This window comes from Bubalus bubalis, chromosome 3 (genome assembly GCF_019923935.1).
Source record: "Bubalus bubalis isolate 160015118507 breed Murrah chromosome 3, NDDB_SH_1, whole genome shotgun sequence".
NCBI lineage: Eukaryota > Metazoa > Chordata > Mammalia > Artiodactyla > Bovidae > Bubalus > Bubalus bubalis.
Window position 1 is genome coordinate 16,919,533 of NC_059159.1, and position 19,380 is coordinate 16,938,912.

The 19,380-nt window shown below is 39.7% G+C and overlaps 1 protein-coding gene across 5 annotated transcripts in view; it reads left to right on the forward strand.

Annotated features, from left to right (window-relative positions):
* The window catches only part of KANSL1 (KAT8 regulatory NSL complex subunit 1), a 171,923-nt gene that overhangs the window by 39,164 nt on the left and 113,379 nt on the right, over nt 1-19,380 (forward strand). For all 5 annotated transcript variants that reach the window (XM_006060691.4, XM_006060688.4, XM_044938850.2 and 2 more), the window contains one exon: nt 4,887-6,258. In XM_006060691.4, coding sequence (XP_006060753.1) covers nt 4,970-6,258 — 1,289 coding nt within the window. In that variant the 5' untranslated portion in view covers nt 4,887-4,969. The remainder of the gene's footprint in view (nt 1-4,886; nt 6,259-19,380) is intronic.

A 19,380-nucleotide genomic window follows, 5' to 3' on the forward strand; every position in this document is an offset into this window, starting at 1 on the left:
CAGTGAATTGGAAATTAAAATCACAGCCAGAAATCTACCACTTAGCTTGTAATGAGGATAAATAAGTTACTTATAGCGTTTAATGCTTTGTATTCTTTGGAGAAGGGTGATTTATCAAAAGCTGTTCTGCTGTTTTTGTAACACTCAAATTTGACAGTTTCTCTCTGCTCTAAATTGTTAAGTCACTACAACGTTTTTGGGATTTAAGTGGGATGGGAATTGTTTCCATCAACATTTTGCTCATTATGTTAAATTTAAGAACATTTTTGTGATATTTTGCCTTATTCACATTTTTTTGACTCTTTAAGAATTTACATTATTTTTGCCTTCTTCCCTTGTATTATACAAGCAATTTGTGTTTATGGTGGAGACATTACATAAGCCAGAAAATAAAAAAACAAAAGAATCTTACCACCTCCTTTTTAAAACTGAAATGAGGTCACAGTATACATTTTATTTTTTAACACCTTTTTTTCTACTCAACAGTTTTTCGTTTTAGTAATATTTGCTTTTTTTCCATAGGTTATAGTAATAGTGCAAATAATGGGCTCTTGTGCCAGGCACTAAGTTAAGTAATTGAAAGTATTTTATGTAATCCTTTCTGCAGCCTTCTGAGGTCAGCTCTGTTATTTGCAGATGAAGTTGAGAGAGCAAAATAGTTAAATGATTTAAATATGGGTGGTGCCAGATGTGAACCTGTACCTGCTCCTCTTACCTATGCATGGTGGGGTTGGGGAGTGATACTGCATCTCGGCACAGCATTTCAAGTCAATGAAGGGAGGCGGGTGTAGAGTCCAGTATATTTTTTTTGCAGTTTTGATATAGAAAGATAAAGATTTCAGAGTTAGGAATGGAATTTCTTCTGAAGACGTCACTTTTCCCCTTCCCTGTTTATTGAGACAAATTGTTTAGTAACTGCTCTTTTCATTGCACTCCATGGAGATTTTGAGACCAAGGAGGGAGTTTGAGCAAAATACATTTGCCTTTGAGGCGTATATGATTAATGTCAAGTTCTCAGATGTGCTTTCAGAGGGTCAGAGAAATATTGAAAGAGGTGGGATTTGAGTCAGCAGATTTTTTCTTTTAGTTGCAGATTTTAAAGAAATAATTCTGAAATAACTTTGGAATGTTGATTGCTTAAGCACCTTCTGTGGTGTGATGTTAATTACAACCCACTTTTTATGTGTGCTGGGTGAGCATGGGTTTTCCATACGTTTTGTGGAAGCTGTGTAACATCTGTGTCCTTGCTTGGGTCCCAGAGGGAGGCTGCTTCCTGCCATTGCTGAGGCAGACTGTAGTGCTTTGGGGCAGTAGGCTCCATCTACTCCTCTCACTCGTCGTATTAACCATCTGACAGTGATAATGTGCCTCCTTGCTCGGCTAGTGCTAAGTCACTTCAGTCATGTCCGACTCTTTGCACCCCTGTGGACTGTAGCCTGCCGGCTCCTGTGTCCATGGGATTCTCCAGGCAGTAGTATTGGAGTGGGTGGCCATTTGCATGGCTAGTACCAACTGTATATTGTTACCAGTTTGAAAGAGGATATTGAGTTGATTGGAAGATCAGATAGTGGTTTTTGTTTATGGTAGAAAATGCTTTTCCCATTATTAAATTGACTCAAGGTATTTTGAATAAAGAGCTTATTGCATTGGTTCATCTGCCAATTGAATCAATGTAATAATACAGCTATTTTTTAAATTACATTAGAAATTACTTTTAAATTTAAAATCAAAAGTAGGAAAAGTGGACATAGAACAGTTAGTTACACAGAATGCTGTATGCCAGCAAGTCCATAAGGATGAAACTCTAATCCTCAGAAGGTCTAGTTTAATGAATATAGGATGTTTGTTAAAGGCATTAGAAGCTTAGAGTGAGAAAATTTTGGCAATTACATAGAGCGGTAGACATGTTTGACCTGTAAGTGTATTGGTAGCTCAGACAATGAAGAATCTGCCTGCAGTACAGGAGACTGAGGTTCGATCCCTGGGTTAGGAAAATCCCCTAGAGAAGGGAATAGCAATCCACTGCAGTATTCTTGCCTGGAGAATCCCATGGACAGAGGAGCCTGGTGGGCTACAGTCCATGAGTCTCAAAGAGTTGGACATGACTGAACAACTAACACTTTTCTCAGTCATTTACTTAAGTAATTTGATTATTAATGATTTGAATTGTCATACTGTAAAGAGTCTTACTACATGGCTGACTATCCTGTGTTGATTTTTATCTAAAGATAAAATGTTTGACTAAACTGGAAGTTGCCCTCATTTTTTTGAGAGAGGAGGAGGTTGCTTTTAGTTCAGTGATGCACAAACTTTTTGGTTTCAAGGCCCCTTTTCACTTTTAAAAAATGTCGAAAACCACAAAGAACTTTGGTGGGTTATTATCAATAGTTGATTAGAAACTTCAAGAAATTTAAAGAATAATTATTTACTGGGACTTCTGGCGATCAGGTGATTAGGACTCTGCTTTCACTGCCTAGGGCATGGGTTCAATCCCTGGTGGGGGAACTATGATCCTACAAGCTGGGCTGTACGGCCCCACATTAAAGGAAAAAAAAAATTAGTAATTCATTTAAAAATAATCAACCTATTACATATTATGGATAATACTTTTTATCAGAACAACAAAAATTAAGTGGTAATGGCATTATTTTACATTTTTGCAAGTCTTTCTAATGTTTGGCTTAATAGAAAACAGCTGGGTTCTCATATCTCCTTCTGCATTCATTCTGTTGTGATAATGTTGTTTTGGAAGTATGTACAGAAAATCTGACCTCATACAAATGTGTAGTTTGGAAAAGAGACAAGTGTGCGTATCCTTTGACACTGCCCACACTTGACAAGTAGTAGTTCATAAAGGTTAGCTGCACTGTGGAATTTAAAGCCGTATCGGTGAGCTTTTCATACTCTGTCAGATTAATCCATTTGGTCTGTCTTAACACTTACTTTTACCCATGCACGAGTTTCTAAGGAGCATTGGTCATTTGATCACTAACAGAGTTATGCAGCTCTTCCAAAGGTTGACACATTTCATTATGTGGTATCCAGTTCTCATTCACTAATATCAGCAGTAGTCTGTTTAATCAGAAATGACTAAGTATTGGGGAAATGTTCCAAGTTTATGATGGTGGATACACATTTTCAAAATACTTATTTTTGCATAAAAACTCGGTTTTTATCATTAGCAACAAACCTCATATTGGGTTTCCTTGAAGTGACAGGTTCACTTTGTTCATTTGCAAGAAAATGTCTGCTCAATATTCAAGTCTGTATAATCGTAGTTTGTCAGTTGTTCTGCCAAGTAAAAATAGTGGTACATGGAAGAAGCTTCTAGTTCAACTTATAACTCAGTTTTCTTAAAGCAGTAGAAGTGCTCTATGTGTACTTTCCCTTCCATTGCACAGAATATTTAGATACACGTATACACATGCACTGAAGACTTGAGTGGAGATTTAGTAAAGTTCCTAATTTCTGTATTTCATCAAGGATATCAAAGTTCATTATAATAACCCTTTTAAAAAAGTTTTATTTTTTTTAACTAAATGAGTAAAGAATACAGTGACCAGAGGCTCTTAGTACAGTTAGGTACCTCTGCTTTGATTTTTGCTAAGGTACCAGCAGTTTTGCTCAGACTTGTCTTGGCATCCTTATCGCAAACGTCAACACTGTGGAAAAAGGCAAATAATGTTTAATATTATTATGAAAAGTTTGATCTTGTGGACCTCTGAAATGGTCTTTGAGCTCTCAAGAAGTTTGTAGGCCACACTATCGTACCTGCTGGCTTAGTTCTTTACATAGATTTCCTTTTACTCTCAGACCAGATAAATCAAAAGGGATGAAGAAGAGGCACACTGCTGAGGTTTTTAGCTGGGGTTACTCGGTGAAAGCAATTTCCTGAGATGATAAAACTGGGTGAGAAGTAAAAAGAAATTCAGTTTTGAGCTTCAGGGGGCTTGAGGTACATAGAGGTGAGGATGTTGATTAGTGCAGCTGAAGGTGTTTTTCTGAGCGACCAGAGGACTTACACATTGCTATCAAGATTGTTGCCAGGGAAGTGAGTTGAGAGAGAAGAGGGCAGAAGGGACCTTGCTGTCAAGGACATCGGGAAAGAAGAATTTCCAGAAGAGTGGGGTGGTCAGCACTACCTCATGCTTCAGAGAAGTCAGATAGAATGGGGACTGAGACTTGAGCATGGGATTTGATAATGAGATTGCTTGTGACCTTTGCCAGAGCCATAGGAGTAGAAGGCAGATTACAGAAGAGTGAGAAGGGCAGAGGCAGCTATTTATAACTATTCTTTCAAGAAGTTGTGAAGAAAAGAGACACATTGATTGGGCAATTAATTTGAGAGGTGGGCCATACTGAGAACGGTGGAAAAAAAAGAAAATTGATGAAATAAGCTGGCATTACAGGTGTGATACACAGTAAAACTTTTAGTATGATCTATCTTACAGAGAAGTGGGAAGCTGACAAACATTGGATCCTTTGGCCAGAAATGTACAGACATTTGGCATACAGACTTTGGGTAGGGAATGAGGAGTTCTTACTAATTCTTTTCTGTTCGATTCCTGGTGTTTAGTTTGATACATTTGCTTTAAATTCACTAATTTCAAGAAGTTTTAAAGCTGTTTTTCTTTTAAATGCAGATGATTTGACTTTAATAGTCTGTGACTACTTTCAGTGTATGGTAACAAATGACTAAAAAGGAAGGATGGAATTCTTTCTTTTGTAGAGTTGTGGCCCCGCCCCAACACCCTCCCCTTTTGGTTTGAGTGTTTTCTTGAAGACAGAGTTTGGTTAACAGCCTCCATAATGTTTGTATTAAAAACATGTGTGTTGTTTTCTAATGTGTTTGTATTTCTAACTTTCTTTTCTTCTTTCTCTTCTAGTCTGTTCTCTGGGGAGGCGGTAAGGGGCTGTGGAGCTGGCCTCTGCACCGGGAGAGGCTGGACTTCCTGTCTCTCTGTGCTGAATGGCTGCGATGGCGCCCGCTCTCACTGACGCAGCAGCTGAAACACACCATATCCGGTTCAAACTGGCTCCCCCATCCTCCACTTTGTCCCCTGGCAGTGCCGAGAATAACGGCAACGCCAACATCCTTATTGCTGCCAACGGAACCAAAAGAAAAGCCATTGCTGCAGAGGATCCCAGTCTAGACTTCCGAAATAATCCTACCAAGGAAGACTTGGGAAAGCTGCAACCACTGGTGGCATCTTATCTCTGCTCCGATGTAACATCTGTTCCCTCAAAGGAATCACTGAAGTTGCACGGTGTCTTCAGCAAGCAGACAGTTCTCAAATCTCACCCTCTCTTATCTCAGTCCTATGAACTCCGAGCTGAGCTGTTGGGAAGACAGCCAGTTTTGGAGTTTTCCTTAGAAAATCTTAGAACCATGAATACAAGTGGTCAGACAGCTCTGCCACAAGCACCTGTAAATGGATTGGCGAAGAAATTGACTAAAAGTTCAACACATTCTGATCATGACAATTCCAGTCCCCTTAATGGGGGAAAACGGGCTCTCACTTCATCTTCTCTTCAGGGGGGTGAAGTGGTGGCATCTGAGTCTGGGGACTTGAAAGGGGGTATGACCAATTGCACTCTTCCACATAGAAGCCTTGATGTAGAACATACAACTGTATTTAGCAATAATAGCACTGCAAACAAATCTTCTGTAAATTCCATGGAACAGCCGGCACTTCAAGGAAGCAGTAGGTTATCACCTGACACAGACTCCAGTTCTAACGTAGGGGGTGTCAAGTTAGAGGGTAAAAAGCCTCCTCTGTCTTCCATCCTTTTCAGTGCTTTAGATTCTGACACCAGGATAACAGCTTTACTGCGGCGGCAGGCTGACATTGAGAGCCGGGCCCGCAGGTTACAGAAGCGCTTACAGGTTGTGCAAGCCAAGCAGGTGGAGAGACACATACAGCATCAGCTGGGTGGATTTTTAGAGAAAACTTTAAGCAAGCTGCCAAACTTGGAATCCTTGAGGCCCCGGAGCCAGTTGATGCTGACTCGAAAGGCCGAAGCTGCATTGAGAAAAGCTGCCAGTGAGACCGCTGCTTCAGAGGGACTTAGCAACTTCCTGAAAAGTGACTCGATTTCAGAAGAATTGGAGAGATTTACAGCCAGTGGTATAGCTAACTTGAGGTGCAGTGAACGAGCGTTTGATTCCGACATCACAGACAGTAGTTCAGGAGGAGAGTCTGATATCGAAGAGGAAGAACTGGCCCGAGCTGACCCTGAGCAGCGCCACGTACCCCTGTGAGTAGAACCACGCATAATGTCGTTTTCATTATGGAGAAAGACTTGGTGAATTCCCATTATGGGAAGATAGGACTTCTTGGTATGATGGGTGCCTAGAATCTGTTTTGTCTTTTTCCTAATTTTAGGTCGGGGGGGGGGGGTACATATATACCTGCTAGTGAAGAAATGGAAGGTATTTTTGGTTTTGTGTTGCTGTAGGGTAAAAGCTGCTAATTTCCCATGGAAATCTTATTAAGAGAAAACTAGAAGACTTCTAGTTTGTAAAACTACCCATTCTTCTTTCACAGTGATTAATTAGATTTCTTTTGAAACCATATGTAGGATGTTTTGTAAGTTTCTGAGGCTTGACTTCAGATTGTTTCTAGTAAGTGGGGCAAAAGTTTAGTTGACCTAGTTAAGTTCTCTGGAATTTATGGTTGCTTTTAATTGAGCTTTTAGCAGAGAATGTACCTGGTTTTCAATTTTGACGTTTGCGATTTCCTTATTAAAAAAATAAGGACTTATAATCAGGAAGTGCTTCAGAGTATTTTGTAGGTTGTCTCCAAGCATGATATTCTGTCACAACCTGATTCTCTTCCTAAAAGAAACCTTGATCAGGTTTGGGTTTTATTTTCTTTCAACTAAGTTAAATATATTGACATATTTGGGATAAATTCTTACTGGATTTTCAAAATGTGTTGGGTTGAGGAAAATTCTCCATAAGCTCTTTGTGGCACTTTACATGGACCTGGTAGAGACATACATGGTTTACCTCCTGGTCCTACATTTAGTTCTAAGATAAGAAAGTACAGTATATTTCCTTAAACATAGATCTGCATTTATCTAGACTTCATGAGAGAGGGAAACAAGAGTAGTTGGAAAAGAGGGCAGAAGAGTTAACTAGTAGATCCTCTTTGGGTGGGAATGTTGTAAAGTTTGGATTGCTAGAGAAGACTGAAGTAGGTGGCTATGTTGGAATAGTTGATTGTCCCTTGCCTGTAATAAAAAGGTGACTTAAGGTTTTCACGGGAGACTTTATTGAGACAGCTATGCTTCTAAGCATAAGTAGATTTCCTTTTTTTCCCCCTCCAGTTTGTTATAAACATGGATAACACTATATCTGAGTATGAAATTTGGGTTTATGTTTCTATTTTGAGTGAAAAAAATCTGGATAATCGTGCTGAATTTTTTCCCTTGTAGATCAAGTGCCATTATCACTTGTAAGCTTAGTGTGCTCAAGAGTCCACTTCTATATTCAGGTCTAAAGCAAATAAATTTCAGAGCATTGCTGTAACATAGTTACCTTTCCTTAAATGGATTAGTAGCTTCAGTCAGCTTGCCAATATTTGTGGCATTATCTCCACTGACTTTGCTACATAAACTGCAGTTTTAAGAAACCTTGTCAACAGTTGAGTATTCTGTTTGAGTGATTTTGTGTAAAGATAGTGTAGTTGAAGCCTTTGAAGTTTCCTGTTATTTTGTGTGTTTGAAGAAAAAAAATCTAGAATCTATAAGCTTAATGTTTTTGAGAGACATTGTATTGGCAACATTTCTTAGTTTTGGTAATGTTGTGGGTAACATTCCAACCCAGTGAAATCAGAATGCCTATGAGAGAACTTTTTTTTACATCATGTAGTAGTCTGTTGACTTCAAAAGACCTCTTAGTCCACCTGCTTAGGTTTGGGCATTCTTCTCACAGTGGTTTGTTGATTGGAAGGATGTAAATTAAAAAGACAGCCAAGGGATTATTTTAGGAAACTTCTTGGGATCAGTTTAATAACGCTTTTAAAAGTTGAATTTCCATGCTTCAGATCGTATTAAAGTAAGGACGATTTGGGTGCTAAAAGTACTGTCAAGTAAATGTGCTTTTTGCAAATTATGATATATATGAATTTAAAGCCACCAATAAAGTGCAAATACTTTTAACTTTTTGTTTTAAGCAAGCTCACCAGATTGACTCCCAAGGTTGGTATTTAGCCAGGGTCTTTGTTGACCACCTGAGTATTTTAAAGGTTTTCAACAACTGTCCAGTGAAAGTGGAGACAGTGCTTTGATTAAAAAAGAAAAAGAAGTTCTTGGGATGCAGAGAAACCTTTCTTTGTGATTAAAAGTCCCTCCCAAATCTCATAACTGCATTTATAATTCTTGAGTCCTAGAATTAAGAAGTTAGTTAAAAAAAAATAAAAAAAAGAAGTTAGTTAAGTCTTCAGGGGCTTGACCCAGCTGGTGAATTTCAACTTTTTACCTCTTTGAACAGCCTGTCTAGTATTGCACTCCCTTGTTGAAGAAGTACTGTCAGAGATAAAGTCACTAGATTAGTCTGGTGGCCATAATGTAAATATTTAGTAGAGAAGATTTGAATTGTTTTTAAGTGATGTTGCTTAAATTACAAGTGGATGATGATTCTCTGAAAATTACAAGCTTTCACCAAGAATTCATTTGTGTTTTTCCTTTTTTAATAAAAGAGAAAAAATCTGTAATTCATTGTAAGTCCTAGGCACATGCTGTCCAGTAGCAGAATGATTGGTTTTATATATTGTCAAGAATTACATGTTTATCATTGTTTTGTTTTGTTTTGTTTTTACAATTAGTGAATTCTAATATAGCTGGATGAGACAGCAGAAGAGAAATTATTTTCTTTTTCCTTGATTTAATTTTTTCTGGTTAACTGATTTTATGTTTAGTTTAAAATTGTTAGACCTTTTTGTTTTAAGCTTTTTAGAAGATCATCTGAAAATGTTTTATGTGTTTATCTTCCTGTCTTGGTACATGAACCTACTTCTTTGGAAATTCTGCATTACGTTGGGTTTGACCTATATTATTGTTTAGTAGCATCACTGTGGAATGAGCAGGAATCGAAACATCATCTTAAATTCTTTTTATTGAAGTATAAATTCTTTGATTTATAATGTGTTAATTTCTAGTATACACCAAAATGATTCCATTGTACGTACATATTCCATTATTCATAATGTTATACGTTATACATATGGGTTTTTTTTCATATATTTTCCATTATGGATGATTATAGGATATTGAATCTAGTTCCTTGTGCTATACAACAGTAGGACTTTTTTTTTTAATCTGTTTTATATGTAGTATTTGTATCTGCTAATTGCAGACTCGTAATTTATCCCTCTCCCTTTGGAATCATAAGTTTGTTTTCTATACAGTTGAGTTTCGTTAAATAAATTTCATATCTTATTTTAAGATCCCACAAATAAATGATATATGGTATTTGTCTTTCTCATCTGACTTCACTTAATATGAATAGTCTCTAGGTCTGTCCACATTGCTGCAAATGGCATTATTTCATTCTTGTTAAAAGCATCATCATCTTGAATGAGGGACTAGAAAGGAAGCTGTATGTTTCAATAAATACCTTAGTGTTTGGTTCTTAATTGTGGAAGTAGGAATAAAAGCATTTAGTCACCTCATGTGTTTATCATAGAACTGCTGAGTGTGCGCTTGTGCTCCCACTCTTCTTCACTGTAGTTTTTCTTTGTATTTCTCCTTTTCATATCTAAGTTTTGTATTGCTATTTTGTTCTGAATTCCTGGACCCATACTTAATTTTTCTCGATTTAGTTTTCATTTTCTTACCCTTGTACTTACAAACTTTTGTAGTAAGTACTTGTGAAGAAAAAAATTTTTTCCAGATATTAAATGTGTTTTTAGATCAACAGCTTGTGGGTTCTTACTGTTCTACCTTTTTTTTTAAAGCCTCATTCTTGGCTTCATTTTGTTCTCCCTGTTCTTGTTTTATTTTCATGGGTTTTTTGTTGTTTGTTTAATTTATTCTAAACTTTATTTCATTTGTGTGATAGCTTCCTGAAGTCTGTTCTGATCAGTTCAGTGAACTAAATTATTTGAATTTTGGATTGTCTTGATTGTAGTGACTTTGCTTTATTTCTGAGGAATTTCATCCTTTTGGAGTTGATGAAGACTTCACGGTATCATAAATTACTAGCCTGTTCGTAGGTTTTGCTTTTTAAGTACTATGGAATGCTTTGTGTTGTAGTTCTGCTTGAATTTGTTAAGTATGCACAGATGATGTTGCCAAGGATGGCAGTCAACTTGATTTGTCCTTATTTTCATGTTCCTTCTCTCACAGAGTGATGGGAGTGAGAGATCTATCAGCTGGAAGCCTAACATCTAATCCTTCTTTACCGTAGACTAGCTTTGTTACCACTTTCCTAATAAAAATGAGAAAATTGATCTCCAAGGCTTAAACTGCTCTGAATTGTGACAACTCTATCTTTAACATCAGTGGAGCTTTTCTCATCATCCTCTTTTGCATTTGGGGAATCTGAGGCAAAGTTCCTTGTGAGTCACTGGAATACCTTGAAACAACATGGCTTTCTTGACTTTGACTTAGAGCTTTGATTCTTTTACCTTATGTCCCCCCAGCCCTTACCACCCCATAATCCATTAAAATGGTTATTGTATATCTTACTGGGTGTGATACATATGTGGGAATAAGTCTATTATGTTCTTAGAGAAGTTACTTTGGAGCCAAGTGAACTTTGACTTGCCAAACACCTTGTTCTAATCTAATCACTGATTGAATGCCCCAGGTTTTTCTGCTAGCATGCATATGACATCCAGTGGCTGAAATAGGAACTTGTGTGTTTTCTCCTTCTCCCCCTGCCCCCTTTTTTTCTCAGAAGTTACGTAGGTACTGAAAATTATTCTTGGTGCTTCTTGTGTGATTCTGAAGGCAGGAAGTTAGGCAGCAAGAATTTGGGGTCTACTCATTTGCTGCAGATCTAGATGCTCCAGATATTTCCTGTTGCCTTCGGATTGGTGTTTTCATTCTGTAAAATTGAGTGATGTACATTTGACCCTTGAACAACACTGGGGTTAGTGATGCCCAGCCTCTTCCTCTGTATCTGGATTCAACCAACCACAGATCATAGTAACTGTTGAAAAAAATCTGCATCTAAGTGAATGTGCACAGTTTAAACCTGTGTTGTTTAAGGATCAACTATTTTCTTTTAAAGTGGTCATATGTAGGTACTTGTGAACAAACATGTAAGACATCAGAGATGTCACAGGTAAATAAACTGAATTTCTGTGCACAAAAAGTATATAATTTTGATGTGTATTGGAGACATGGGAGATAAAGATGAATACTTAGAACAGTGCCTGGCATGTACTGCTGCTGCTGCTAAGTCACTTCAGTCATGTCCGACTCTGCGACCCCATAGACGGCAGCCCACCAGGCTCCCCTGGGATTCTCCAGGCAAGAACACTGGAGTGGGTTGCCATGTCCTTCTCCAGTGTGTGAAAGTGAAGTCACTCAGTCGTGTCCGACTCTTCGCAACCCCATGAACTGCAGCCTTCCAGGCTCCTCTGTCCATGGGATTTTCCAGGCAAGGGTACTGGAGTGGGGTGCCATTGCCTTCTCCGGCCTGGCATGTACTATGCTATGCTATGCTAAGTCACTTCAGTCGTGTCCGACTCTGTGCGACCCCATAGACGGCAGCCCACCAGGCTCCCCCGTCCCTGGGATTCTCCAGGCAAGAACACTGGAGTGGGTTGCCATTTCCTTCTCCAGTGCATGAAAGGGAAAAGTGAAAGTGAAGTTGCTCAATCGTGTCCGACTCTTCGCGACCCCATGGAATGCATCCTACCCGGCTCCTCCGTCCGTGGGATTTTCCAGGCAAGAGTACTGGAGTGGGGTGCCATTGCCTTCTCGGTGGCATGTACTAATACGTAGTAAATGTTGGATGATAGAAATGAAATAAGAAGAGATCACAACTGGTTGATGGAACTGGAAACAAAGGATAGTAGAAATGAGCCTTGAAGGCTGGCTAGGATTTTGATAGAAGGTTGTCTTTTGGTTATGGCCTAATGAGGTAGGTCAGTACAGGAGGAATGCATGGCATAATCAGAGGACAAAGGCTGAATGGCTTTTTGGTGGCTAGAGTGGAGACATTTTAGAGATCTAGTAGTACAGGTTGGGTGTAATAATTGTAGTGTAAAAAGGAAAAGAGAAGATTCCAGAGGATGGTGCAGAAATGGATTTAATGGGATTAATAACAGGCTGTATGGGTAAAACAGGGAGGGATCATCATAGATAATTGAAGTTTCAAGCTTTGGTGACTATGAGAACACGACTTGTAGAATAACCCTTATAGCTCATGAGGATCCAAGTTCTTTACTAGGGTCTTAAAAATGAAGGTTTCTGTATTCCTTATAAGTTCCAGCAACTGTTAAAAATTAGGAAATGGCCTTCCAAACAGTCCTGTATAAACAGAGGAGGAGGGACTGAGCTATGCAGAGAGGTCTTGAAGCCTTACCTTGGAGACTTTGGGAATTGATTAATTTGTTTATTAGAGGTACTGAACGCCTACTCTGTCCTGAGCTCCTAGGGATATATAGTGGTGAGTAAGAGAAACACAATCGCTGCCCTGTCCTCGTGGGTAAACTGGTTAGAAAGAGTGATTAATTAAATATTTAAGCAAGTGATCATATAGTTAATGGTATATTTATAGTGGTTGTGGGTGCCATAGAAGCAAAGTTTGGAATGCTGAGATGGTGCATGTTAGGAACATCTAATTAAGATGGGTGGGGATGTCCTAGCAAGTATCTTGAAGTCAAGTTGCATGTAACTTGAGACCTGAATGATGAGAAGGAATTGGTGGTGAAGAAGAGAGGAGATGTGTAACAGAGAAAACAGACTGTGCTAAAGCTTTGGGAATAGGGGGTGCTTGATACTTTTGATAACAGTGCAAAGTGTGAGGAGAGTAATGAGAAATGAGACCAGAGAGGTTGTTAGAGGCTTGGTCATATGGATAGGCTTGTAGGTGATCTCTGGTTTAAAATTCTATTGTGACACCGTTGACAGTTTATCATTGTTTTTTTTTGTTTTTTTTTCAAGATTCTCTCTTACTGTTTGTAAGAGGAGAGTGGATGTGGACTTTGGGAAATAGTTAGACCATTGTGGTAAGCTCGGTGAGACAATGGGGACTCAGCCTTTGGAGGGAAGAATGAGAGCACTGCATATTTTGGAGGTAGGGTGACTAGGACTTGTGATTGAGTGGATGCAATGAATGGAGGTTGAGAGAGCGCGAAAGTAATTATGGGTGATTGCTAGATTTTTGACAGGTGTAACTGGATTGGATGGAACTGTTGGAATGGAGAAGGAGCACATGGGAGGATGTTACTAAATGGCAGTACACCTTTACTAATTTTTATTTAAACATTTTTGGCTCTTGGGCATTCCCAGAGGTTTTAGTGTCATTTGCAGAGCACGTTGTTGAATTCCATCAGTTAGGTAAAATTGTTTTACTAGAAGAGAAAAAGCTTGGAGTCACGTTATATTTCACATGAATGGTACTTTAATTAGTTTCTCTATCCTCTCCCTGAGCAAAGACCAACATGGATTAAGTTATAGTCAGCCCTCTGGATCTGCAGGTTCCACATTGGTGGGTTCAACCAACTGAAGACGTTTGTGGGGAAAAATTCCAGAAACTTAAAACAGCAGAATTTTAATTTGCAGTTCTCTGGCAACTTTTTATATAGCATTAGCATTGTGTTAGGTATTTTAAGTAATCTAGAGATGATTTAACGGAGACGGCGATAGCACCCCGCTCCAGTACTCTTGCCTGGAAACTCCCATGGATGGAGGAGCCTGGTGGGCTGCAGTCCATGGGGTCGCGAAGAGTCGGGCACGACTGAGCGACTTCACTTTGACTTTTCCCTTTCATGCATTGGAGAAGGAAATGGCAACCCACTCCAGTGTTCTTGCCTGGAGAATCCCAGGGACGGGGGAGCCTGGTGGGCTGCCGTCTCTGGGGTCGCACAGAGTCGGACACGACTGGAGCGACTTAGCAGCAGCAGCAACAGAGATGATTTAAAGTATACAGAACGATGTACATAGATTGTATACAAATACGACCCCATTTTATATCTGCAGACTTGAGCATCTGAAGATTTTGGTAAGGGGTGGGGAGAAGAGTCTGGAACCAGTTGTCCTGGCATACCGAGGGACTTCGATATTTTCCAAGCTAGGCAGAAATCTATGCCTAAGGTCATCTCCTTTTATGACTCCAGTTCATTCTCTTTTTCCTGTTTTCAGTTTTGTATCTGGAAAAATTATGCTGTTTGAACCAAGGGATTCAGTATATAACAAATACAAAGAGTAAATCTTAATAATTTTGATTCTCATTAATTAAGGCTTTGTGGTACCTTTAACTTATTTGATTTAATTTTAATTTTTATTTTTTGGCCTCTCTGTGTGGCATGCTGGATTTCAACTCCTCGACCAGGGATTGAACCTGTACCTCCTGTAATGAGAGCATGTAGAGTCTTAACCACTGGACTTTCAAGGAAGTTCCTGTAGGAATAACTTTTTAAAAATATATTTTCGGTCATGCCTTGAGACATGTGGGATACTAGTTCCCTAACCAGGGATTGAACCCGCACTCCCTGCATTGGGAGCTCAGAGTCTTAACCACTGGACCCCCAGGGTAGTCTGCCCAATGGTTTGATTTTATATTTGTATTTTACATTTGTGTTTGTATTTGATACTAATCTGAAACCCAGACCCCAGGAATATTTTGACTGAAGTGATTTGGTTGAGCTGGGAAACTTTAAACCAACTTTGCCTAATCAGACAGCATAGTTTGAGACATACTGATAGGGAAAAAAATAATAACCTACACTTGTGGAATGCTTTGAGGTAGGTAATGTTAGAAGTTCTTTACATGCATTAATGTATTTAGTCCTCCGTGATATTATCTTAGTTTTACAGACTCATACTGAAGAATGAAAAGTTTAAGTAACTTGCTTAATGTCACATAGCTGATAAGAAATCAGGATACAGTTGTCCTTCAGTGTCCCCAGGGGGTTGATTCCAGGAGCCCTGCAGATACCAAAACCCCGAGGGTGCTCAGGTCCCTTATATAAAATGACCTACTACAGTCAGCCCTTCGTACCTTGCAGATTCAACCAACGTTAGGTGGTAAACCCACAGTTAAAGAGGGCCGACTGTATTAATCTAGGCTGTTTACCCACAGCCTGGGCATGAACAAAACAAAGTGTCCTTCGGATTTCATTGATGAAAAGAGATTTCAGTTCAGTCTCTCAGTCGTGTCCGACTCTTTGCTACCCCATGAATCGCAGCACGCCAGGTCTCCCTGTCCATCACCAACTCCCGGACTTGACCCAAACTCATATCCATTGAGTCAGCGATGCAATTCAGCCATCTCGTCCTCTGTTGTCCCCTTCTCCTGCCCCCAATCCCTCCCAGCATCAGGGTCTTTTCCAGTGAGTCAACTCTTGGCATGAGGTGGCCTAAGTATTGGAGTTTCATCTGTGTCCCATGGACACAGGAGCCTGGCGGGCTGCATTTCATGGGATCGCATAGTCGGATGTGACTGAGCACACAGGTAGGCACACAGCTTCTAGACGAGTGCTTGAAATGTTTTTTAAGCAGCAAAACAATCAATAGTAATCTGTAATAATATTTAAAGTTACATTTTTAAAAACTATAAACTGGTACATCTAGCTCTGGAATAAACTGTTATTATGGTGGTTTTAAAATACAGTTGCAAATTCTTTGACACTCCTCCCATTAGAAGATGGGGTTCTGTCTCTTCCCTCTGAACCTGAGAGGGTTTGTGACCACTTCAGGCAATAGAATATGAGGGAAGTGATGCTAGGTGACTTGCCAGGACAGTTTTAAATGAACAGGAAGCTTCCACCCTTGTTTGCGAAACAAAGATACACCATGTAAGAGGTCTGACCCCCCTGAGGCTGTCACACTAGAGAGACCAAAGCCACCCAGGCATCCCTAACAGGGTGCCACACATGTGAGTGAAGGAACCATCTTGGAAATGATTCTCTAGTCCCAGGTATTTTGGCCCCCAGCCTTGTGTCTTGTCAAACTGAAGCCCCACACATCATGTATCAGAAACAGGCCATTCCAACTGTGTTCTGAATTCTCAGCCAGAGAATCTACAAGAATAAAATAAACACTGTTTCATGCCATTCGGTCTGAGGTGGCTTGTTAGGTAGCAATAACAGAAAACAGTCATTATCCAATTAAGTTGAACATCTGCATACTTTCAGTTCAGTTCATCTGCATACTTTCAGTTCAGTTCAGTCGCTCAGTCGTGTCCGACTCTGCGACCCCATGAATCACAGCACGCCAGGCCTCCCTGTCATCACCAACTCCCGAAGTTCACTCAAATTCATGTCCATCGAGTCAGTGATGCCATCCAGCCATCTCATCCTCTGTCGTCCCCTTCTCCTCCTGCCCCCAATCCCTCCCAGCATCAGGGTCTTTCCCAATGAGTCAGCTCTTCACATGAGGTGGCCAAAGTACTGGAATTTCAGCTTTAGCATCATTCCTTCCAAAGAACACCCAGGACTGATCTCCTTTAGGATGGACTGGTTGGATCTCCTTGCAGTCCAAGGGACTCTCAAGAGTCTCCTCCAACACCACAGTTCAAAAACATCAATTCTTCAGCGCTCAGCTTTCTTCACAGTCCAACTCTCACATCCATACATGACCACTGGAAAAACCATAGCCTTGACTAGATGGACCTTTGTTGGCAAAGTAATGTCTCTGCTTTTGAATATGCTATCTAAGTTGGACATAACTTTCCTTCCAAGGAGCAAGTGTCTTTTAATTTCATGGCTGCAGTCATCATCTGCAGTGATTTTGGAGCCCCCCAAAATAAAGTCTGACACTGTTTCCACTGTTTCCCCGTCTATTTCCCATGAAGTGATGGGACCGGATGCCATGATCTTCGTTTTCTGAATGTTGAGCTTGCAGCCAACTTTTTCACTCTCCTCTTTCACTTTCATCAAGAGGCTTTTTAGTTCCTCTTCACTTTCTGCCATAAAGGTGGTGTCATCTGCATATCTGAGTTTATTGATATTTCTCCTGGCAGTCTTGATTCCAGCTTGTGCTTCTTCCAGCCCAGCGTTTCTCATGATGTACTCTGCATATAAGTTAAATAAGCAGGGTGACAATATGCAGCCTTGATGTACTCCTTTTCCTATTTGGAACCGGTCTGTTGTTCCATGTCCAGTTCTAACTGTTGCTTCCTGACCTGCATACAGGTTTCTCAAGAGGCAGGTCAGGTGGTCTGGTATTCCCATCTCTTTCAAAATTTTCCACAGTTTATTGTGATCCACACAGTCAAAGGCTTTGGCATAGTCAATAAAGCAGAAATAGATGTTTTTCTGGAACTCTCTTGCTTTTTCGATCATCCAGGGGATGTTGGCGATTTGATCTCTTGTTCCTCTGCCTTTTTAAAAACCAGCTTGAACATCTGGAAGTTCACGCTTCATGTATTGTTGAAGCCTGGCTTGGAGAATTTCGAGCATTAGAGATTTACCAAACATCATATAAGATATGGCACTTTATATTCAAGAAATTTAAGTGATATTAAGTAATTTGATGATGTATTTTGAGGAAAGGCATACCAAATATATCTCTTAACCTACAATCCTGTTATTCATTTCTTTTGTGGAATAGGAGTTGGATGGTTTGGGTGGGACATCACCTAGAAGTGGCTGGAATGTTGTGTTTTTTTTTTTTTTTTAAAGGAAGGAATCCCCTGGTTGTCCAGTGGTTAGGACTAGGTGCTTTCACTGCAGTGGCCTGTGTTCAGTCCCTGGTTAGGGAAATAAGATCCCACAGGTCGCGTGGTGTGTCTAGAAAAAGAAAAGGAAGGAAACAAGAATATGTATTGATCCCACCTTCTATCTGCTAGGTGGTTTACATTTGGTAAATAATAATAACATGATGATGAATGTGACACCCTCATTTTTAGTTGAGACCCAAGACTAAAGATGAGCTCATGGAGATGATAAAAGCTAGTTCTTCCTTACTGCTCCCTTACTGTTGAATTTTTCTCCTGGAACTGATTTGGCCGGAGCAGAAAGATGATTCTGTTTGAAGAAACGGAGCAACCTGAAGGGACGTAGCTCTTCAGATGCCTCTCTGACAGCATGTTACACTGATGGCCACGGCATGGCCCATGGGGGATGATGGGGAGGTCACATAGTTTCCCTCTACTCTAATAAATAACCTAGGGCAGTGCCTGTTTCACAACCTTTTCCCATCAAAGGGTAAAGTAAACATTTTTGATATTTTATAGGGATGATTTATATTTTCACTAATGTGGAAAAATCCTCTTATTTTTCCCCAATTGCTGGAAAAATAAATCTTTTAAGATATGAAGGTATTTTATGTTCTTTTTCCCTCAGTCTTCCCTGTGCTTAACAAAAACTGATAGATGAATTGTAAGCATGTACGTAGTGTTTATGAAAGTATTTTCCTCAAGAAATCTCTGGTAAATCTGGCTACTGTAAGAACTTAAAAGCTACGAAGTTGCAATGGAAGAATATCCTGATTGGTTTTCAGCCCACTTATACAAAATTTGTCATTTCTGTGTCTGAATATAAGGTTTATCATTAACATTTGATTCCTTATTTGATTATCACCAGACAACCTGGAGGGTGAACTAGGAGTTAGTATTTTTATTAGCATTTGTGGGATTAGTACTAAAGAGGGAATAACACCATAGAGAGAATTTTGGACTATTATGAGAATTGTTAGTTTTAGTTTTGTCTTTTAATCTTCATGGCTTAAGTTCCTCACATGTAAAATCTCCATTATACCTTTTTGGAAAATGTTCCTTTTTGTTTTGTGAGGAGACCCAGGCAGGGACGGGAGAGGCCCTTATCACTGTTGGCCAGATGCCCTGCTTTCCAAGGTTATGCTGACCGTCCAGGCGACCCTCTGTGTAGCCTGCGTTTCCTTAGGGAGTCCCCACACTGGGTCCCGTCAGAGAGTTCATGGTGGAGCTGCAGCAGTCTGCGCACTTGTTTCTGTCGCGAGGCAACCTGTTACCAGTGTGTGCACCTGTGTGTAGCTGTTTCATTATTGGTTTTGTGTGTATGTTCCACTTGTGGCAGTGAAGAAATCTGAAAGTAAGTTTACAAAGTATAGACCCTGAGGATGGGGGTGTATAGTGAGAATGAAGACAAAGGGCCTTTAATAGGAAGGTGTCCTTTTCACTTAATAAAGCTGTTTTTGGAGTGTACGCTTTGAAAATAAATATGCCTAATGAAAAACATCGATTTCTTGTCCCCTAAAATAAGCAAAACAATAAAA